General features: G+C 41.4%; 1 protein-coding gene and 1 pseudogene across 1 annotated transcript; both read right to left on the reverse strand.

Annotated features, from left to right (window-relative positions):
* Nucleotides 1-6,163: 6,163 nt before the first annotated feature.
* Nucleotides 6,164-7,026, reverse strand: LOC132485488 (mitochondrial ornithine transporter 2-like; annotated as a pseudogene).
* Nucleotides 7,027-11,980: 4,954 nt separating this feature from the next.
* On the reverse strand, nt 11,981-14,247 carry LOC132486399 (transcription initiation factor TFIID subunit 7-like). The gene has a single exon (XM_060093492.1). It carries the CDS (start codon nt 13,545-13,547, stop codon nt 12,498-12,500), a length of 1,050 nt encoding a protein of 349 aa, XP_059949475.1. The 5' UTR covers nt 13,548-14,247; the 3' UTR covers nt 11,981-12,497.
* Between the last annotated feature and the right edge of the window lie 10,022 nt (nt 14,248-24,269).

The following is a 24,269-nucleotide window of genomic DNA, read 5'->3' on the forward strand; positions in this document are numbered from 1 at the left end:
ATCACCAATGAAGTATTCTTGCCAAAAATGTTTAAGCTCAACCAAGCCTTTAGACCTTCTCTCAAGGAGTGAAAGTCCTGAAACCCAGGAGACTTCCTGCCTAGTTCTTCGGAGTAACAGACCAGAATCAACCTGGAGGAAAAACTCCTGGATATAGTGCAAAGCTCTTATCGACGTGGTTCAGCTTTGACTCCAGACGGCAAAGAGAAGTGGAGAGGCAAGCATAAAAATAGAAGCAGAGAATTAAAAATAAAAAGCAGTGTGTCCTAAAATCCTTAATGCATTACAAAAGACAGTAATGGCGCCGCGGCAGCCTCCGGACTCAGAACCGAAGACTTACCCTGCTGCACGGCCTCTTCATGAGCAAGTGGGCACCTGAGTCCAAGTAGATTCCCACGTCTGGTGCTAAGGAGACAGAGAAGGCTTTTTGTGGACAAAACCTCCAACAACCTAGATCGGGAACTCAGAGCACGGGTTGAAGGTTCTGCCATTCATCTAAAGGCAGAAAGGAGTCTTTGCTCCGAATGGACAAAAGAACCATTTGTAAATCAATGAGCAAAGAAATTAAGTGGAGGGATGCCCCGATGAAAGTCTGCTGGTTATTGAGGAGGACCCAGTGAAACTACTTTAGGCTGGAGTAGAAATTCTCACTATACAGACAATTATCTGGCTTCCCTGTAACAGAAATAATACTCCTTCTGAGTACAATTGTTCCCCCCACAGAATGTGTAGAATTGTTAACAGACATCAATTTTCTACAAAAGTACTTACCCACCTGTGAAATTTTTTGTCTCAAGGTGCAGACTAAAGCCAGTAATACCAAATTTTCTGAAGTGGTTTTGAAAAAGCCATTATATCTGTGGCAATGAACAGAGCATCAGAACAGATGATACTCCACCAACCTTCAAGAGATAGGGACACAGGAAGATCCTAGTCCTCCTTTTAAACATCGTTTACACCATTCAAAAGGAGCCTGTATTTAAAAGTGCTGGCATTAGGAGGGCGCTGAAAACATGGTGGACCATGGAGCTCAAAGGGTGGACCACAGACTTAGATGATAGTTCCAACACTGAAATAATTTACTTTCTAAAAAGGCTCTCAGAGATTCCTGGGCCATTCCACGTGAATTTGGAGAGATCAGAGAGACCAGAAAGTCATAGACTTTGAAAACAGGAATTTCAAAGCTCAAAGGGTGCTTACGTTGGAAACGCAGGCTCCAAACAGAGGGTACTTTATGGCTTGAGCAAAAAATCTCCTGTGACTGTTTTATGCACGCAACAACTTCCTGATAATAATTATCACCCCTTCTTAGAGATATGGGCCAGAAGAAAAGAACCTACTTTTCTTCCAAGTTCAACAACTTGGGGACATTTTCTTGTTTAATTCAAGAAAATGATCAGGTTTGATACTCCACTGCCAGATATGGTCCTTCTGAGATATTACATATACTTAACTGCTGTAGCTTGGTATTGGTATCCCATGAAAGCTGGAACAGAGAATGAATTTCTAGCTACAGTATCACTATAGCATTGCAAGATGCATACCATCTGGGCCTGACAGTAGACCAAAGGGTATTATAAGATTTTTGAAAGTTGAGGGATACCAGGGAGTTCCCTGGCAGTCCAGTGGTTAGGACTTGGTGCTTTCACTGCCATGGCCTGGGTTCAATCTCTGGTCGGGAACTAAGATCCTGCAAGTTTTGCACCATGTCCAAAAAAATAAATAAAAATAAAAATAAAAAAATTGAGGGATAGCGGAGAAAACTCTAATTTTAAAAGATACATGCAAGTTCATAGTAGCACTATTTATAATAGCCAAGACATGGAAGCAACCTAAATGTCCATCAACAGATGAATGGATAAGAAGATGTAGCGCACACACACACACACACACACACACACACACACACACACTGGAATATTATGCAGCCATAAAAAAGAATGAAATAATGCCTTTTGCAGCAACATGGATGGACTCAGAGTTTATCATATTAAGTGAAGTAAGTCAGACAGAAAAAGACAAATATATGATATCACTTATTTGTGGAATGTAAAAAGATGATACAAATGAACTTATTTACAAAACAGAAATAGACTCAAAGACTTATGGCTACCAAAGGGGAATGGGGGAGGGAGGGATAACTTAAGAGTTTGGGATTAACATATACACACTACTATATATAAAATTGGTAAACAACAAGGACCTACTGTTTAGCACAGGTAACTATACTCAATATCTTGTAATTACCTATAATGGAAAAGAACCTGAAAAAGTATATATACATACACACACACACACACACACACACATATGTATAACTGAATCACTTTGCTGTACACTGGAAACTAACACAATATTGTAAATTAACTATAGTTCAATAAAAAATAATTTTTAAAAAGTTGAGGGATAAATTATACTATGTGGAAGTAAAGTTTAAAATAAGGCTAGGGGCTTCCCTGCTGGCGCAGTGGTTGAGAGTCCGCCTGCCAATGCAGGGGACGCGGGTTCGTGCCCCGGTCTGGGAAGATCCCACATGCCGCGGAGCGGCTGGGCCCGTGAGCCATGGCCGCTGAGCCTGAGCGTCCAGAGCCTGTGCTCCGCAGAGGGAGATGCCAAAATGGTGACAGGCCCGCATACCACTGAAAATAAATAAATAAATAAATAAAAATAAAAGAAGGCTAGGCATCAAAAATATGGATTTGACCAACATAAATTTTAGAAATAAATACCATCTCACCACAAATTAAATAAATAAATAAATAGTAACCTGTGAGGTGATGGACATTAACTAACCTTATTGTAATAATCATTTCATAATAAACACATATATAAAATCATAACATTGTACACCTTAAACATGCACAATATTATTTGTCAGTTATATCTCAATAAAGCTGGGGAAGAAAAAAGAAAGAAACACCATGAAACTAATTTAAAGACTACAAAGAAACCACGATATAAAAACAAAAACACAGTTAAGGAAAAGATTTTACACACACACATCACTGATTTTACATACACACACACACATATACACACATAATTTGGATTCTATTTTTTTGTTCTAAATTGTATTCTAGAATATTGCTCTTGTGACTGAAAACAAACATCTAGACCATCAGATCCCTGAGAACAGAAACCAGACCATTAATATCTGAATACCCAGAGCTCAATATAGTATACTGTAAATGGTGTGAATTCAATAAATATTTTTATTTAGGTAAATAATTTTAATGATAGACCACTCAAATTTCTTTAAACACAATATTTCAAGTTACTATATTTTTGTCTGAGTACAGATCTGAAGTGGTACAAATTGTATCTAAATATTGAACCATGAATTAAGCAAAAAGAGTGGAAAACAATTCTTCTGACTTAGGTTTCAATTCCTTACTCCCACTCTTGCTTGCCTCAAATGATTCCTATTGAAGATATTTAGGTAAACCTTTAATGGACAACATGTGAAAAGGTCCGTTGACTATAGGGCTAATTGAGATGAGCTCATGGGTACTGAGCAGGGGGCCTTCAGACTTTGAAAGGTTCACTTCCTGCAGAAGCCATTCCTGTTCTCTTTTCTGCTTTAATCCAGACCTGCTTGAATGAAGCCCCACTAAGTAGCTACTGACCACTTAACGTACGTAATATATAACTTAAATGTATAAATAACTTAGAAGTAAAGTAGAAAAAATGGTTTTCTTTTAAAGAAAAAGCAAATGGAAGACCAGCCATCGCTCTGGAGCACACCAGGGATGACACTGAGCATCCCCTCCCCAAATGTCTGCCCCAACCCCCATTTGTCAACATCCATCACCCTGACCCTCTTGCCTCTGGCAATATGGCTAGACTTACCTCAGAGGTTTCACATATAGAAAAAAGCTGAAGGAAACTGGTGACTCCATACCAGGTGTACATCCCGCCAGCAGTGATCGACACACATGCTATGGACGATCATTAACACTGGGAGCCTGCCTGTTTTCAGCTTTTCAGGCTGCTTAAGAACACTTACTGAGAGAGACTCTGCTGGTCTTGGATCATCATGGAATGATGAGGCTTACTTTAGTAAGAATGACCCTCTTACATTATAGGGCCAAAGAACAGATGCACAAGTGTGTAGGGATCAGATGAACTGTTTTTTTGGTTTTGGTTTTTGTCAGTGCCTATATACATACATATGGTATAGTTTAATAAAGTTGCTTTTCTTATGTTTCATTGCTTTGTAAAGTCACATCATATATACAGTCATCAATAAAACTCACAGATGGCCAGTACAAAATTTACAAGTTTCCAACACTGTAAAAAAATGACAAGGAGTTATCAGCCCTCAGGTAAACTTCAGGATGGGTCAGCCCTAACATTAATCACTGTGGACTGCAAGCACTAAGTTCTGTCTAGTTCTGTTTGAGAGGAGAGGACTTCATCCACTGGTAACGTCACCTGATCACCATCAGGGAACAAAAAGTTCTCATGGCTTTGGCACTCTCTGTTCCCTGGAAGGGTTTCTGACTGGTGGAGGCAGAGAGGACAGTGAACGATCCAGAGGGGATCAACAACCCCTAAATGGGCCAATAGTACATCCTGGAATCCTACCCAGGCCAGGACCCTGAGACTGGAAGCTAAGAACTGTTGTCAACTACATGGGTCTTCATCCAAGCACAGAAGCACAGCCCCATCCCTCACCCCTTCCTCAGTCTAAAGTAGAGCAGAGGGGAAGCTCTTTGGGAGAGGAGAGGAAGGAAATTTGGTACAAAGGCCAGGCTACTTCCCAGAGGCCTAATGCTCTAGGCCACACCTAACTAAGAGTGTGGAATATGATCCCACTTTGAAGATGAATAGCACTATTTTAAGAGTAGAACATCTTGGGAAAATCCAGGATGCCTACTCTGAAACTTTAACTCGAGACTGTGGAAGACACATCAGTATGCAGGTATATTCTCCTCTTAAAAATCTAGATGAGAGAGACCACCCTGGTGGTCCAGTGACTAAGGCTCCACGCTCCCAGTGCAGGGAGCCCAGGTTGGATCCCTGGCCAGGGAACTAGATCCCGCATGCCACGACTATAAAACAGATTCTGCATGCTGCAACTAAAGATCCTGCATGCCGCAACTAAGACCCGGTGCAGCCAAATAAATAAATAAATATTTTTTTTAAATCTAGATGAGAAAAAATATGAAATCTTGCCATTTGCGACAACATGGAGGGACCTTGAGGGTATTATGCTAAGTGAAATAAGTCAGACAGAGAAAGATAAATACTATAGGATTTCACTCATATCTGGAATATGAAAAACTATAATAAACAAACAAAACCCCTAATAAATGAACAAACCAAAACCAAATAAAACAAACATGTCATTACAGAGAACAGAGTAGTGGTTATCAGAGGGGGTAGGTAAAGGAGGGAGACAAAGTGGATAAAGGGGATCAACTGTATGGTGACAGATGAAAAATAAATTTTTGGTGGTGAGCACATTGTAGGGTATACAGACATAGAAATATAATGCCATAAATCAAGATTACCTCAATAAAAAATAAAATAAATCATTGTAGATGAAAAAAATGTAGATGGATATTTTCGTTTTCAAGCACCAAGAACTTTTAAAAAACTTTAATTGGCTAATATAGTGCACATGTTAAGCAGACTTTTAAGGAGACCTTACATCTTGAGTGGGTTAAGTAATCATTTATAACCATCTTGAAACATGTTTAACTCTGTTTCTCTGGTGACATGAGGTTAAACATGGAAACCAAACTGTGTTTCACTCACAACATATAAGCAAACAAACTGCATGTACATGGGTAGATTTATGCAAAAGCCCGCTGATACAACTATATTTAGCTTTTCAGATTAGGTACGTATATGGCCACCCACTCGCCCTGTATTATCTCACCAAACACAAGAGCAGCAACTTTTCCATTTCAATACAAGTATGGGCAGAAATTATATGATGTAAAATAGAGGTTCTTCCATAAAGCTTAAGATTTAGCATATAAGCAGGGAAGACAAAAGCAAAGTTCCCATGAAGTCAAAGATAATACCACACTGGTCCAGTGCTCCATGAAACTCTGAGTTAAATTATAGTCCTCAAAGGCATGTACTTGGATCCAGATTCACCAAGACACTTCAGCATGCTTCAAACTGGCTCATCATCATCTTCCTGCTGTATTCATAAGTCAAAAATAGTGCTGCATTGGCAGGGAACGCTCGAATCAAAGTAGCTTGCAGACCAGAATATAAAGCCGCTGCTCCTTCGTTTTTCACAACACTTAAAAGAGTTCTGATAAATCCTGCCTGTTTTCCAGACATGGAAAGAACCTGAATTCTGGATTTGATACAATCCACTGGGTATATGACAAGCCAAAGGCAAATTCCAGAAATGCCACCGCTTAACATCAAGGGGACAGGGCCTAGTTCATCTTTTGATCCATCCGAGGCAAAAAACGATCGGCTCAGTTCATAGCCACCGAAGAAGAAGAAATAGCCTGGTACTACTTGAAATAGAGTGCTCGTGAGTCCGTGGTAGAAGCCCAAGGGGCCATCCTTTCTAAGGATACTCTTCACGACGGACCAAACTGTATTTTGGCTTTTTGCTATCCTCCCTGACATCTCCAGTTCGTGCATGGTCTGCAGCCGGCACTTCACGAGCTCAGTGGGGCACAGGGCCAGCGCGGCAAACGCAGAGGCGGCGGAACCAGCGGCCGCAGTCTGCAGATCATTCAGCTTCGCCTGCTTGTCCAATCCAACCACTTTCCTCACGAACTGTTGGCAGAAGCCGTAGCACATGAAGAGGACTGAGTTCTCGGCGACGTAGGCCATCAGCGCGGGGCCGGTCCCTTTGTAGAAGCCCCGCAAGCCCACCTGGGAGTACGTCTTCAGGCCACAGTCGGCGAGGCCCTTGTACAGGCCAGGGAACGTCTGCATCTTCACTTTCATTGTGTCGAAGGGCTGCCCGGTCAGGACGCATGCTGTGCCCCCAAGGGCCCCCGCGGTGAGGTCGATGGCTGCTTGGATGGCAGGACTGGATTTCATGTTCGCCCACTCTTCTGCAGGTCTCCGAGGAAGGGAACTCTCTGGAGCTTAGGAGGGGGTCCCGTGTCCAGCCGCCTGCTCTTGGCGCTCTCTCCGGGGCGGGAGAAGCCGCTTAACGCCAGACTAGGCCGCGGGCCGCCCTCCCCACGGACTGAAATAACCCCCGGCCCGCGGGCCCGCGCGCGCCTCTCCTGGCGCCCTGCGGCCGCCGCGTCTGGGCCCTAAACCCGCCAGCCGCCCGCCCGCTCGATCCGCGCCGCCCGGCAGTCCCAGCGCCCGCGGGCCCCGGGGCAGACTAGAGAAACACTTCTAATGAATCTCAATACAGCAGTAGAAAGCTGTCCGATAAATTCCTGCGATTACGGCCAGAAACTCTAGGCGCTGCTGCGGCGGAGTCAGACCTGCCTTCCTGTTCGGCCAGAGACCCCCACCTCCCGGCAAAACAAAATGGGAGGTGCTTGATCGCGCCTGGGGTCAAAGGGTCAAAGGGACAATCTACAGAGACCAAGGTTTAAAATAGGGAAAACGAACAAACACTTTGGGGGGTTTACCTGACAATCGGTGGCTCCTTCGGATCAGAAAACCCTTAATCGTCTCCGGAGAAGAATGGCGGCTCCACAAAGGTGCCGGCCGCCGCGCCTCTCCAGGTGTAGCTCTTTGCTCGCCAGGGGAGGCCTGAGGCGGGCACATCCCCTATTTCGTGGTAACATCGCCGAGGATCCTGGCCTGAAGCCCTGCGAGCTGGTGGGACGCAGGGCCCTCGTTATTTCTAGAGGTAAGTCAAGGCCTTGTACAATCGCATTGGAGAACATTTATATACAGCTAAAAAACTTGACATAAAAGACCTGTGTGGTTCCAGCGCTCTGTGCGTGCTAAGCCTCGGGGTTCTTGCTGAGGAGCCATGCAGCTTTATGCAGCAGAAGTTCTGGATATAACTGACTACAGGCCTAGTAGGCAAGATGCAGTTTGAGGCATCAGTGAGGGTACCGCTGTCAGGACACACTTATCCTCCCATATGTTTATAATCCCAGCGTTGGAACGAATTCTCTTAAAGTTTACATTTTAAGCCCTAGGCGGTATTTTACTTTGGGGGTAAAAACAAAATGGTGGAGGGGGCAGAAAGTATGCTAAAATGATTCTTTGATTTAGAAAGCTTTCCTTGTCTGATTCTTTGGATATCAGTTAATATTTAAAAGTGAGGCACCTAAAAGCAGATTGTGCATGGATACTGTTTGTCAACGGGTAGACTTCATTGTAGTAAACAGTGACTTGGCCTTTTCTTTGGAGAGTGCCCAAATGTATCTGGATTTCCTTTCTCTGGTACCGTATGGTTTCTTCAGAGAATAATCTTCCAGTCTTGAGTGTGTGTGTGTCTGTGTGTGTTTGCGGGGGAGGGGGGCCGCGGGTGGTGTTTACCTTGGGTACTGATTTAATGACACCAAGTGGGGGAAGAGGGTTGACAGCCTGCAGTCAGAAAACAGACTTTCACACAATTCCCTTGTTCAATGCTATGGACCCCCAGCCTCCATCTGTGCCTTCTTTGGTTCAATTTACCCAGAAAATAAACTTTCTGTCTGTGGGATGGGTAAGGAAAAGTCATCTGGCTTGAGTGAGATAGGGCTCCTGGACATCCAACAGCTCTGAGCACAGATTTTATCTTTTTTTTTTTTTTGTCTGTGCCACATGGCATGCAGGATCTTAGTGCCCAGACCAGGGGTGGAATCTGTGCCCCCTGCAGTGGAAGCCCAGAGTCCTAACCACTGGACTGCCAGGGAAGTCCCTGAACACAGACATTAACGAATCCTGTTTCTAGCCTCACACCTTCCCTCTTCCTTGGAAACTGCCTGCAAAAACTGAGCCTCAGTGTCTACTTCAAGTGTGTGTGTTTCTCCTTGGTATACCTCCTTGCAGACATTTAGCATGTAACTTTCTGTGATCTCTGAATTAATTTATCGTTTCTTCATCTGCTTTGGCCTTCTGAAAACACTGACATCTCTCACCCACTGTTATCTCATCTCCTATTTTCCTTGTCCTTGGGGATTACTATGTTATATTAGCAGGCTATTTGACAGAGAAGATTCATGAGAACAATGTGCCATTTTAAACTAGAAAAAAAATTTTTTTTAATTTAAAATTTTAAAATTTCGTATCACATTTGATGTTTTTTCAAAATAAATTTTATTTATATATTTATTTTTGGCTGCATGGGGTCTTTGTTGCTGCGCTCGGGCTTTCTCTAGTTGCGGCAAGCGGGGGCTACTCTTCGTTGCAGTGCACGGGCTTCTCATTGCGCTGGCTTCTGTTGTTGCAGAGCATGGGCTCTAGATGCACGGGCTTCAGTAGTTGTGGCACGCAGGCTCAGTAGTTGTGGCTCACAGGCTCTAGAGAACAGGCTCAGTAGTTGTGGCACATGGGCTTAGTTGCTCCACAGCATGTGGGATCTTCCCGGACCAGGGCTCAAACCTGTGTCCCCTGCACTGGCAAGTGCATTAACCACTGCACCACCAGGGAAGTCCCTCACATTTGAGGGTTTTTAAAAAATGTTTTGGTTTTTTAAAACTGTCAATTAATTACCTATGGTTCATTGTTTATTTTTTAAAAGCACATACCGAGTTTTTACAAACACAAGAGATGCAGGATACTACAATAAATCATCAACTGCTTTTGCATTAAATTCATATATGTGTATGTTTTGGAGAAACCAAGTTAGTAATCAGTGCCAGGGATCATGAGGGCATTAATAGGGAAATGGTCTGTCATTTCATTGAATTATCAGACATAGTTGTGCAATAATACACAGATCTCAAGTTCCATGAAATATATTTAAACAGCTGGACTTGGAGCACATGTACTCCCACGCATACATGAAAAATAATGGCAAAGGAACTTCCAAATTTTCAGTGAAGACCACCACCCTTAGCAAGATGCACACCCACATCACATGTTCCCTAGCACTCAGATTGAGTAGCCAGATAGGATTACCAGAGAAAGTAAGGTTTGAGCTGAGGGCTGAGTAACAAAAAGCTAGCCATGAGAATATCTGGAGACTGTTCCAGGAAAAGGGAAATGTAAGTGTAATGTAAGTAAAGCTCTGTAGTGTGAAAGAGCTGGGCATTTGAAATACAGAAAGGCGGCCAATATACCTGCTGTGTGGTGAGCAGTCTTCCTAGTCTGTGTTTTCACACAATTCTTACCAGGTAATAAAAGTTTAAGCAGAGGTTCAAGACAGTCCTTCAGAGACATGATTGGTCACAATTTGTCCAAATTTTTTGTCTCAAACATTTGATCTACAAATTCAAAATGTCAGGCTTTATGACATTTAGATGTGAACATAAAGATCCCATTTACCTAATCTATAGAAATAATGCAAAACAGAGACCCCACTGACATGCTTATTGCAGCATTCTGTGTAACAGCAAATTTAAAATGGAACAACCTAAGTGACCGGCAATAGGGGAGTGAATAAAATTAAGAACTTGTAAAATTTCTGCATTGCTTAAAGTTTTCAGTGAGTTTTTGCTTATAATTTTTTTTTTTTTTTTTTTTTTTGCGGTACGCGGGCCTCTCACTGTTGTGGCCTCTCCCATTGCGGAGCACAGGCTCCGGACGCGCAGGCTCAGCGGCCATGGCTCACGGGCCCAGCCGCTCCGTGGCATGTGGGATCCTCCCAGACCGGGGCACGAACCCGCGTCCCCTGCATCGGCAGGTGGACTGTCAACCACCGCGCCACCAGGGAAGCCCTCTTATAATATTTTAAAATACTAATTTAAAAAATTCAACTTGCATTCATGAACTCAGAAATATTGAAAACCGTAGCCCACTATATATCACACTCATCAAGCAAGGGAGCTGTGAGAAAAGTGAGTCTTTTTTGGTAACTCTGGATTTACATGAAGGGAAATGGATCCCAATCTTCTTAAGTTTTTCTCTTTTGAAGTTTACATAACAGATAATTACTCTTCATTATGAAGATTTTAATATTTATGCAAAACTAAGCTGTGAATGAATCAAAAAAAGCTACAGTAGTAAACTGACTCAGTCTGCTTATGCTGCAGATGTATTTGAAGCAAACTTTGTTTCTGCTGTAATTTATAAACTTAGAATGATTCTTTAATTTGAAATCAGTCAACCCCATTTAAAGCAGCTGTTTCTTTATACACTTTTCTACCATTTCAATCAGTCTTTAATTCAAATTTTTAATCCCTGTATGTTCAGACCCTAGTAAATAGGCAATAATAGTTTGCTTTTATTCTAGGAATTGTTCTAAGTCTTTATATGTATCAACTCAATAGCCAACAACTCAAGGGCCCTGAGGTAGGTAATATTATCACCTCCATTTTAGAGATGAGGAAACTGAAGCCAACAGATTAATTTACTTGCCCAAGATCAATCTCAACTAGGTCACTGAACTAGGATACAAACCCAGGCACCACATCTCCTGACCTTGTGATTTTAATCTCTTTACTCTTCGTTTACAGTGACTAACAAGGCAAAGTACCTAATCTCAGTGAATTTACAGCTTAGGGGGGACATGAGCAACAGGTAACTTAGACTTTGGTATGATAGATGCATAAGAGTATTTATCCCAATAGACTATTATAGAGAAAGAGTAGTAATTAAACTCCTTGAAAAAAATGTAAATAAGCTCAGGATTAAAAATAGTGAGAGAATGTGGTGAGATCAGGCTGAAAAAAAAAGAATTTAGGATAGTTTAGGAAGGTTCTGTATCTCCTGACCTCCAAATGGAGCAGGTGGATTGGAAACATAATGCAAAGATGACATTTCCCCACTTCTTTGCCTCTGCTGTTCCTCTTTTTCTTAAATTCTAACATAGCTGCTTCTTTTCCTACAAAGCAGAATCCAATTGGTCAGTCATTAAACCCCATAAAGAAACCACTTCAGAAGAGGATCTGATACCCACTACCCCTAAAAGAGCAAGACACATCATAAGGTGAAAATTACTTGCTTTTATTTATTGCTAAAACAACTTTATGAAATGATTTGCAATGCAAAATGTGGAAAACTGCTTTGAATAACTGGGAAAATAGCTACAGCATGGGAAAACATATGTAAACAAACTTCACTGCCACCAAACTAGAATCTACTAATTTATCTCAGATGGCATCACAGAGTAGCAATGGCAGCTTCTGGTAAACGGAGAAACAGCAGCAAAGTCCTGCAGTGAAGCTGTGATTAATTACCAAACTCAACTGTTCACTCCACTAATCCTACAACTTCCCTACATTTATCTGTCTATACATTCCTACTTACTACAGGACAAACACCCACCAAAGTGGTTCCAAAAAACAAATGAGACAGAAATTCACAATTATAAAACAAATCCAAGAGAAGGCAGTGGAGGAAACTGGGAACTACTGCAAAGTTTTACTATCTAGTCCAGGTGATGAAAACAAAGTTTTTCTTTCAAGGCTGACCACTGTCAGGAATGAAATTAAGTATCAAAACTCTCCTCACTTCTCTAGGAGTGATTCTAGCTCTTCTTGCAAAGAGCTGAGCTGCTCCTTTTCTCGGTCTTCCTTTTGTTTCAGTTCATCCAGCACAGCCTGAAATCTGCTCTTGAGAGCCAGGTTTTCCACTTTCATGATGAGATCCTCCTGTCGCTTTGCCCTGTCCTGGGTCTCTTGGAGCTTGCCTTTCATGTTATCAATCTGTTTCTGAATTCCCATAACCAGCTGATTAGTTTCCTCGTTTTCTTGGTGGTGTTCATCTGACTCATTTAGCTTGTGCTGTAGCTGCCTTTCCAGATCTTCCTCAGTGTCAATGATGTTTATATCTTCTTCATCTTGATGCTGTGTCTCATCTTCATCTTCACTGCTGCTGCTGAGGTCATTGAATATCTCCCGAAGCTCATCATGTTCTAATGGGTCATGGCCCTGCCTGTGGCCAGACATTCCTGGGGAAGAGATATCAAGGCCTTGACTTTCTGCTTCTTTTGTTTCATCTTCAGCAATTATTTCCCAACGGGTACTGACAGCTTCAGCATCTGTGCTCAGCAACCGCTTTACTTCTTTTTCCACATCTGGAGACTCAATATATTTCTTCTTTGCTGTCTTACGGAACCTTCTCTTTCTGACATTTTTTAGAGGCAGAGTAATTCCATGGTTCCATATAAACTTTTTCTCTTTGTCCTTATCCTTTTTCTTGCTTGCTTTGGGATCAGCAGTGGCAACTGGTTCCTCAACAGGAGGATAGAGATCACCATCAGCTGTACAGACAAGCATCTGAGAGATATCAGCTGTCTTGTAAAAGGTTTTTTTATCAATGGTTTTCAAACTTTCCATAACACATGGCAGATCTACCAATTTTGACGCCAATGGAACCTGGTCCACTCTGACAATTCCATGACGCCCATCAGGGTGTAACTCAATTGTCAGTCTGTCCTTCAGGTTGACATGACCAGACTGTATCGCCCGCCTCACAGTAGAGGCATACTCCGGAGGTAGGCGTAAGATAAACTGGCTCTCTAGTTCGTGAGGAGCATCATCTTTGCTCTTACTCATCTTTATTTCTTTGTGACTCTTATAAATTGACGTCTTTAATTACAAAGAGTTCTAGGTAGAACAGCAACTAAGCGTCTATTCGGAATTAAGTCCCAAGTCTTTCTAAATATGCTGTGACAATACCAGTCGTTAATGACGCATTGCCTTACTCAGGTCCATTTAAATCTGTTAGCTGCAATGCCAAGTTCCAACCTCTAGATAGAGGTTGTCCTGCCGCTGCAGGACAACGCAGGGAAAGCAAATGGCGGCTCCTACGGAATGATTTTCGGCACAGGAAGTAAGGCTCAGCAGATACTCCCAATCCACGAACTCTCCCGGAACAAAGATACGCAAAAAGCGGGGCGTAGTGAGCTCTCTTCGCCTCGGGTACTTACAATCCAGTGACGGTTATAAGTCCAGTCTCTCCGGACAGGCGCGAGCGAGAAACGAAGCCACTCAGAGAAAGGCGGCCGGGAGCCGAGAGTCTCCTTCCGAATTCCTTTGTTCTTCCCGGCACTTGGCAAAGCGATCCGCTGATTATCGGTGAAACGGCTGAGGACGGGCAACGCGAAATCTCGCCAAGAACCGCAGCTCCGAACGCCGGATTCTGCAACTCCGCAGCTCAGGCGGCCTCCGTCCGTTACAGCAGACCTAGCCGAGAAAAAACAGCTGCGTCACCACGCGAGACCGGCAGCTGCTGTGAGTCACAACACGCCTCGGGCGGAAGTGCGAGCTGCCCCAGCGCGCGCAGGCACAACGTGCGATTACGCTATCCGGCGTCTTGTCGTCTCGCGAGAACTTGGCCTTAAAGGGATGAAGACTGTTTCGCAAAGAGCTGTTGGTTTAAAAGTATTTAGAGGAAACGGTTCTAAGAAAGACATGGATTCTCCCGCGCGCCTCCGCTACCCCCTCCGCTAAGCCAGGGCTTTTACCGGATCTCTGTGGGGCCGGATACCTCGTAGGCTTCCGGGTGATTGCCGGAGATAGGGAGTCCGTGCGGAAATGGTGTTTGTTTCTGGAAACATCTCGGCATCTCCACAGGCTATATTCAATCTGGAGCCGATAAAGAATGTATAAGTAACCATTACCGTGGATTTTAAAGTACCCAAATCAGTGGAGTGAGGAAGTGCAGACCACTATAATGCTAAGTCTGTGTTTGTTGATTATGAAGATGGCCGTAGGGGGCCCATGACTCGGTCTGTTTCTGTTTTGAAGACCCCCTGAGGAAACAAGGGTGATTCCTCTTTTTAAATTTAATTTAATTTTATTTATTTTTTATACAGCAGGTTCTTATTAGTCATCCATTTTATACATATTAGTGTATACATGTCAATCCCAATTTCCCAGTTCATCCCCGCCCACCCACCCCCCGCCCCTTCCCCCCCTTGGTGTCCATACGTTTGTTCTCTGCATCTGTGTCTCAATTTCTGCCCTGCAAACGGGTTCATCTGTACCATTTTTCTAGGTTCCACATATATGCGTTAATGTACGATATTTGTTTTACTCTTTCTGACTTCATTCTGTGTGAGTCTCTAGATCCATCCACGTCTTACAGATGACCCAGTTTCGTTCCTTTTTATGGCTGAGTAGTGATTCCTCTTTTTAATGTGTTTGACGTAGATATAAATGTAAACAGAAGGGAGTGTTCTTCTGGAGGCCCATGTTCATTTAGGACAGTTGGCTGAAAGACAAGTAGTCTGATTAAAGTAGAATATAATTGAAGTATTACTTCTTTCTACTCATTTGCCAGTAATTTTTAAATTAGTTTGGAATTTTAAAAAATCCACCACTACTGTTTGGATAACTTTTCTGCTTGCCTCTTCTTTAGGTGGTCAAGTATTCTTCAACATGTACTTATAGTACTTCAGTCTAACTGAGTAACAGTTCCCACTTATTCCTATTCATTTCCATTTATTAACAGGATCAATTTGGTAGACTATCAAGGTCATTAAAATTTCAATTTCTATTCTCTAAAATATCAACACCTGCATCTAAGTTTTAGAGAATTCACTTAAAATGTGATTAACATTTAAAAAATTCACTTTATATCTTTATTTACTTATTGTCTCCCTCACCTAAGATTGGAAGCTCCATGATAACCAGGAGTCTAATATCATTTTCATCCGGTCCCAGTGCCTAGTATCAAAACGTGGGAGATAAAAAATATTTGCTAATTGAATGAAACAATTGATCCACCCAGGAAGAAAATAAATACAATCTAAATCCTATAGTGCTTTGTCAGAGAAAATACATTCTATGTCGCCTTAAAATGAGATAGAGCCATTTTATATATACATTTCCTCTCCAGTCACGGACCGTGCCAATTGTTATGAGGCCAGAAGTTTGCAAATAGAGTGTGTGAATGTGACCTCTTTGATTTCGTAGACTGTGCTACTGTGTGTCATGGAGTGGAACTTAAATGGTGTGGCACCCGTTTGGTTTTTTATGTTAAGTTTGAAGGAAAATTATGCTCTTCTACATAACTGTACTTTAGTTCTTTGTTCTGTAATGTGTTCAAGAACGTTAGCTGATGTATATATAATTTCCAGGATGATCTATTTCCTCTTTTTGAAGAAATTTTTCCAATGTGCTTGTCCCTTAATTGTACCTGATTTTACTTACTTAATAGATATGAGTGTAGCATGCTAGCCTTTGCATAATGCTTTATTTAACCCTATAAATTGTGAGGCCATGCTTATACATGAAAATAATCCAAATATTGCTTTGCATTTTAATTTCCTATGAGTTTTATGATGCTCAAATATCTTTGTCACAGAAAATAACTTGAGATAAATTCTAGGCAATTCAGATTTGCCAAAATTATGGTGTATTTTGGTTATTAAACCTTGAAATGGATGGTTGTCAGGGATAATTAAAAGGATCAACTGAAGTTTCCCCTAAAGTATCTACCTCCTTCAATCCTGAAACATATTTTCTGTTTTTGAGTTTAATACATTTTCTGAATGCTATTTTTTGAGGGGTAGTTACATTGATCTTAAACCTAAGGGCACTGCCACATCACCATTACCTTAATGTCTATTGATAAATCCAGTTGTTGTTGTTGTTGTTGTTGTTGTTTTGACTGGGGAACTGAATTTTATTTATTTATTTATTTTTGGCTGCATTGGATCTCTGTTGCTGCGCACGGGCCTTCTCTAGTTGGAGAGAGCAGGGGCTTCTCTTCGTTGCATTGCGTGGGCTTCTCATTGTGGTGGCTTCTCTTGTTGCAGAGCACGGGCTCTAGGTGCGCGGGCTTCAGTAAATGCAGCACGCAGGCTCAGTAGTTGTGGCTCACGGGCTTAGATCCGTCACGGCATGAGGGATCTTCCCAGACCAGGGCTCAAACCAGTGTCCCCTGCATTGGCAGGCAGATTCTTAACCACTACACTGCCAGACAAGTCCCGGGGAACTGAATTTTTAATTCTGTTTAATTTTTTTAACACCTTTATTGGAGTATAATTACTTTACAATGGTGTGTTAGTTTCTGCTTTATAACAAAGTGAATCAGCTATACATATACATATATCCCCATATCTCCTCCCTCTTGCTTCTCCCTCCCACACTCCCTATCCCACCCCTCTAGGTGGTCACAAAACACTGAGCTGATCTCCCTGTGCTATGCGTCTGCTTCCCACTAGCTATCTGTTTTACATTTGGTAGTGTATATATGTCCATGCCACTCTCTTACTTCATCCCAGCTTACCCTTGCCCCTCCCTGTGTCCTCAAGTCCATTCTCTACTTTATTCCTGTCCTGCCCCCAGGTTCTTCAGAACCTTCTTTTTTTTTTTTTTTTTTTAGATTCCATATATATGTGTTAGCATACAGTGTTTATTTTTCTCTTTCTGACTTACTTCACTCTGTATGACAGACTCTAGGTCCATCCAACTCACTACAAATAACTCAATTTCGTTTCTTTTTATGGTTGAGTAATATTCCATTGTATATATGTGCCACATCTTCTTTATCTGTTCATCTGTCGATGGACACTTAGGTTGCTTCCATGTCCTGGCTATTATGAATAGAGCTGCAATGAACATTGTGGTACATGACTCTTTGAATTATGGTTTTCTCAGGGTATATGCCCAGTAGTGAGATTGCTGGGTTGTATGGTATTTCTATTTTTACCTTTTTAAGGAACCTCCACACTGTTCTCCATAGTGGCTGTATCAATTTACATTCCCACCAGCAGTGCAAGAGGGTTCCCTTTTCTCCACACCCTCTCCAGCATTTATTGTTTGTAGATTTTTTGATGATGGCCATTCTGACTGGTGTGAGGTGACACCTCATTGTAGTTTTGATTTGCATTTCTCTAATGATTAGTGATGTTGAGCATCCTTTCATGTGTTTGTTGGCAATCTGTATATCTTCTTTGGAGAAATGTCTGTTTAGGTCTTCTGCCCATTTTTGGATTGGGTTGTTTGTTTTTTTGATATTGAGCTGTATGAGCTGCTTGTAAATTTTGGAGATTAATCCTTTGTCAGTTGCTTCATTTGCAAATATTTTCTCCCATTCTGAGGGTTGTCTTTTCATCTTGTTTATGGTTTCCTTTGTTGTGCAAAAGCTTTTAAGTTTCATTAGGTCCCATTTGTTTATTTTTGTTTTTATTTCCATTTCTCTAGGAGGTGGGTCAAAAAGGATCTTGCTGTGATTTATGTCATAGAGTGTTCTGCCTATGTTTTCCTCTAAGAGTTTGATAGTGTCTGGCCTTACATTTAGGTCTTTAACCCATTTTGAGTTTATTTTTGTGTATGGTGTTAGGGAGTGTTCTAATTTCATTCTTTTACATGCGGCTGTTCAGTTTTCCCGGCACCACTTATTGAAGAGGCTGTCTTTTCTCCATTGTATATTCTTGCCTCCTTTATAAAAAATAAGGTGACCATATGTGCGTGGGTTTATCTCTGGGCTTTCTATGCTGTTCCATTGATCTATATTTCTGTTTTTGTGCCAGTACCATACTGTCTTGATAACTGTAGCTTTGTAGTATAGTCTGGAGTCTGGGAGCCTGATTCCTCCAGCTCCATTTTTCTTTCTCAAGATTGCTTTGGCTATTCGGGGTCTTTTGTGTTTCCATACAAATTGTGAAATGTTTTGTTCTAGTTCTGTGAAATCTACCATTGGTAGCTTGATAGGGATTGCACTGAATCTGTAGATTGCTTTGGGTAGTATAGTCATTTTCACAATGTTGATTCTTCCTATCCAAGAACCTGGTATCTCTCTCCATCTGTTTGTATCATCTTTAATTTCTTTCATCAGTGTCTTATAGTTTTCTGCATATAGGTCTTTTGTCTCCTTAGGTAGGTTTATTCCTAGGTATTTTATTCTTTTTGTTGCAGTGGTAAATGGGAGTGTTTCCTTAATTTCTCTTTCAGATTTTTCATCTCTAGTTTATAGGAATGCAAGAGATTTCTGTGCATTAATTTTGTATCCTGCTACTTTACCAAGTTCATTGATTAGCTCTAGTAGTTTTCTAGTAGCATCTTTAGGATTCTCTATGCATAGTATCATGCAGTCTGCAAACAGTGACAGCTCTACTTCTTCTTTTCCGATTTGGATTCCTTTTATTTCTTCTTTTTCTCTGATTGCTGTGGCTAAAGCTTCCAAAACTATGTTGAATGATAGTGGTGAGGGTGGACAACCTTGTCTTGTTCCTGATCGTAGTGGAAATTGTTTCAGTTTTTCACCATTGGGAATAATTTTGGCTGTGGGTTTGTCATATATGGCCTTTATCATGTTGAGGTAAGTTCCCTCTATACCCACTTTCTGGAGGGTTTTTATCATAAATGTGTGTTGAATTTTGTCAAATGTTGTTTTTTTAATGAAATCCACTTGACATGTAGAAACACTCTGACTTGATAAAAGAATTACACTCCTGTGGTTTTTCCATAGAATATCTGTGATACTGGTGAACCAAAGATTTGAGGGGGAGCAATAAATTCCCCAGTGTGGTAATAAGCCTCAAAGGGCTTCCTACTTATGATAAAGGAGTATCACAAGTGGGCTAATGCTGTATGATTGAAATTTCCCTTTAATAAACTTTCAAGTTTCTTATACTGTGGAGGTTAAAAAAAATGTTAGTGATGGGAGAAGGCTTGTTTATATTTTGGAGATTGAAAATTATAAGAGTGAGGAAATAGCAGATAGCCCCCAAAATACACTTATATACTGTTCCAGCAGTATATAATCAGTAAAAAGCAGGTTAACTAAATTGTAGCAGTCTCTTGTATCAAATAGGATGCTTTCGATAGAAAAAAAGACCAACCTAATTTACAGTGGTTTAGACAATAAGAAAATGTGTTATCTCGAAAACCAGGTAGTCTAGAGCAGCTCTGTCCAATAGAAATATAATGTGAGCCACGGGTGAAAGTCACATATGTATATTAAATTATCTAGTAGCCACATTAAAATGCCAAAAGGAAACACGTGAAATTAATTTCAATGACATTTTATTAAACCTAATTACCAAAATATTGCTCAACATATAATCATAGTATAAAATATTAACAATATTTTACATTCTCATTTTGTACTGAATCTTCAAAATCAAGTGTTTATTTTACACTTACAGCACATCTCAGTTTGGACTAGCCACATTTCAAGTGCCCAGTGGCCACATGTGGCAGGTGATTACTCTATCGGACAGTGCAGTTCTAGAAGTATGGCTGCCTCTAGGCAGGATCGAATTATGGTCTGGCACAAATTGTTTAACTCTTGCTAATTTTGGATAATGAACATTTATTTATACTTTATTATTCTTTCAGCTTTACCCTCACCTCCTTGTAAATTTCCAAAGTCTGTCGTCATAAGAAACCTGCCAGCAGTAACTGGGGAACTTCCTTCCTTGTCCATGGTAAGTTCAGAGAGTGGCTCTTCCCAACCAAAATCTGTCTTTCAATTTGATTGGACCAACTTAGACTATATACCTATCCCGGGCTCAGTAATAGTCACCAGCGGAATACCCTAAGCCTGTGATTTTCAAAATGGTGGAGAGAAGGAGACATTTGGTGATGTCTGGAGACATTTTGATTGTTGCACCTGTGGGATCTCCTGGCCTCTCATGGGTGCTGCTAAATATCCTATAATGCACAGAACATCTCCCTCCAAGAAAGTTATCTGACTCAAAATAGTACCAGGGTTGAAAAACCTTGCCCTAAGCTTATTTTTTAATTATTAATTGTTTTAAGCCACAGTTCTAACTAAACACTGGCAAGCGGAATGAGATCACCAATATTGGTTTAGACCTATCAGTACCTACTACAGCTATGAATAGGTTCATCTGTCCCTTAGGTACACAGAGGGTGGGCCTCTAAACTAAAAATGAAGTGTTAGAAAAGAGGAAAGAGCATGGGCAACTGTCATAATTTATTTGGGCTGCTGTGTCAAAATATCATAAACTGAGTGCCTTATAAGCACCTGAAATTTATTTCCCAGATCTGAAAGCTGAGAAGTCTGAGATAAAAACACTGGCAGCTTTGGTGTCTGGTGAGGGCAGGCTTCCTGGTTCATAGGTGGCAGTCTTTTTTGCTGTAACCTCACTTGGTGGAAGGGGTGGAGGAGTTCTCTGCAGCCTATTTTACAGGGGCACTAATGCCATTCATGTGCACTCCAACCTCATGACCTAATCACCTCTTTAAAGCCCTGCCTCTAAATACCATCACATTGATTAGGTTTCAGCATGTGAAATTTGGGGCGGGGTGGGACACAAATATTCAGTCTATAGAGGTAACCAGTGGTATCTATGAAAGAGCTGATTATTGGGAAGATTATAGTAGTATATATGTAATTCAAAAAAAGATACAAATGCCTGATAAGCACATGAGAAGATGCTTAACATTACTAATCATTAGGGAAATTCAAATAAAAACAACAGTGCGGGGCTTCCCTGGTGGCGCAGTGGTTGAGAGTCCGCCTGCCGATGCAGGGGACGCGGGTTCGTGCCCCGGTCCAGGAGGATCCCACATGCCGTGGAGCGGCTGGGCCCGCGTTGGCTGGGCCCACGTTGTTGAGCCTGCGTATATGGAGCCTGTGCTCAGCAACGGGAGAGGCCACAACAGTGAGAGGCCCGCGTATCACAAAAAAAAAACAACAGTGAGATACCACGTCACGCCCATTAGGATGACTGCTATTAAAAAAACAGGAGGGGCTTCCCTGGTGGCGCAGTGGTTGGGAGTCCACCTGCTGATGCAGGGGACACAGGTTCGTGCCCCGGTCTGGGAGGATCCCAAGTGCCACGGAGTGGATGGGCCCGTGAGCTATGGCCACTGAGCCTGCGCGTCTGGAGCCTGTGCTCCGCAACGGGAGAGGCCACAACAGTGAGAGGCCCGCGTACCCCCCCCCAAAAAAAAACAGGAAATAATAAATATTGGCAAAGATGTGGAATAATGAAATCCTGTGCACTGTTGGTGGGAATATAAAATGGTATAGCCACTGTGGAAAACAGTCAGTGGTTCCTCAAAAAATTAAAATTTGAATTACTATATGATCCATCAATTCCAATTCTTTGTGTATACCCTAAAGAATTGAAAGCAGGATCTCTAAGAGAAGTTTATACACCCTTGTTCATACCAGCATTATTCATAATAGCTAAAAGTTAGATTCACCCCAGGTGTCCATCAACCAATGAATGCATAAGCAAACTATGGTATGTGTACATACAATGGAATATTATTCAGCTTTGAAAAGGAAGGAAATTCTTTTTTTTAATTGAAGTATAATTGACTTACAACACTATATTAGTTCCAGGTGCATGGCACAGTCATTCGATATTTCTGTACATTACAAAATAATCACCCCCACTGTAAGTCTAGTTGCCATTTGTCACCATACAAAGTTACTACAATTTTATTGACTATATTGTATTCCCCATGCTGTACATTTCATCCCTGTGACTCATTTATTTTGTAACTGGAAGTTTGTATCTCTTAATATTCCTCACCTATTTTACTCATCCCCTCACCCCTCTCCCTTCTGACAGCCACCTGTTTGTTCTTTGTATCTGTGAATCTGTTTCTGTTTTGTTATGTTTATTTGTTTTGCTTTTTCAGATTCCACATGTAAGTGAAATCATATGGTATTTGTCTTTTTCTGTTTGATTTACTTCACTTAACGTTATACCCTCTAGGTCCATCCATGTTGTAGCAAATGGCAAGATTTTGTTCTTTTTTATGGCTTTGTATATGTACCACATCTTATTTATCCATTCATTTATTGATGGACACTTAGGTTGCTTCCATATCTTGGCTATTGTAAATGGTGCTGCAGTGAACATAGGGGTGATTACATCTTTCTGAATTAGTGTTTTCGTTTTTCCAGAAACATACCCAGAAGTGGAATTGCTGGATCATGTGGTAGTTCTATTTTTAATTTTTTGAGGAACTTCCATACTCTTTTAAAAAGGAAGGAAAATCTGACATATGCTGCAACATGGATGAACCTTGAGGATATTATGCTATGTAAAACAAGCCAGTCACACACACACACAAAAGACAAATAGCATATGATTCCACTTATATGAAGTATTTAGAGTAGTCAAAATCATAGAGAGAGCAAGTAGAATGGTGTTTGCCAGGGGCTGGAGAGAAGGGAGAATGAGGAGTTACCATTTAATGGATATAGGTTTCAGTTTTATAAGATAAAAAGAGTTCTGGAGATGGATGATTGTGATGGTTGCATGACATTATGAATGTATTTAATACTACTGAACTGTACACTTAAAATGGTTAAGTTGGTAAATTTTTGTGTAAAATTGTAGTTAAGTAATGCTATTATTGATACTTGAAAATTTTTGTCAGTATTTTCTACCTTTTATAGTGCAAGTTTCTTTTTTTTGTTTGTTTTGTTTTGCGGTACGTGGGCCTCTCACTGCTGTGGCCTCTCCCATTGCAGAGCACAGGCTCTGGATGCGCAGGCTCTGGATGCGCAGGCTCAGCGGCCATGGCTCACTGGCCCAGCCGCTCCATGGCATGTGGGATCTTCCCGGACCGGGGCACGAACCCGTGTCCCCTGCATCGGCAGGCGGACTCTCAACCACTGCGCCACCAGGGAAGCCCCACAAGTTTCTTTTATATTGTAGAGTATACAGTGAGAATTTCCTTTTCTAATGTAAAATTCTTTTTACAGTGGGTAATTTCTTGGGTAAAAAAATGTTTAAGAAAAAGAAGCTTCAAGTGTTCTTCAAAAGGAAATGTCAAGAGGGAAATTGTGTAAGAATTTTTATTTTAAGCTGATGTGGATTTTAATAAATTAAAACGTTTGATTTAAATTCTGTGAAAAGACCATTTTATTAGTATTTTGTCAAAAAGAAATAGTGACTTGTAGCCTTTATACTGAACCAACTGGTATTGTAAAAACAAGTCCCGGAAATAAAGCAAATACAGTCTCCTGTGAGGACTTTCAGAAATAACATGTGGTAGCTATCCTACTGGACCTCTGGGTGCCGCTGTTGGCCAATCCGTGGCTTAGAGTGAAACAAAGGAACCCAATGGCGGTTCTGACGCAGCGATGTATGCACACTTTTGAGAAACACACCAGGAGCGGACTCTTAACGCCATCTCTCCCGCAATCTGCTCCAAATATCTGGGTTAGGAAGGTCTGAGAGAGCTGCTGCCTCTTCTTTCCAGCTTACCTTGGTAATCCGAGGAGCAACTGTAGCGAGGTGCATTCGGTCCTACGAAGCAGCATCGTGAAGAGAGAGAAGTCTCCCCACAGGGAAGACGCGGGAGTGCGGGAAGCGCTCTTTCCTTTTC

The sequence above is a fragment of the Mesoplodon densirostris genome, chromosome 3 (genome assembly GCF_025265405.1).
Source record: "Mesoplodon densirostris isolate mMesDen1 chromosome 3, mMesDen1 primary haplotype, whole genome shotgun sequence".
Lineage (NCBI taxonomy): Eukaryota > Metazoa > Chordata > Mammalia > Artiodactyla > Ziphiidae > Mesoplodon > Mesoplodon densirostris.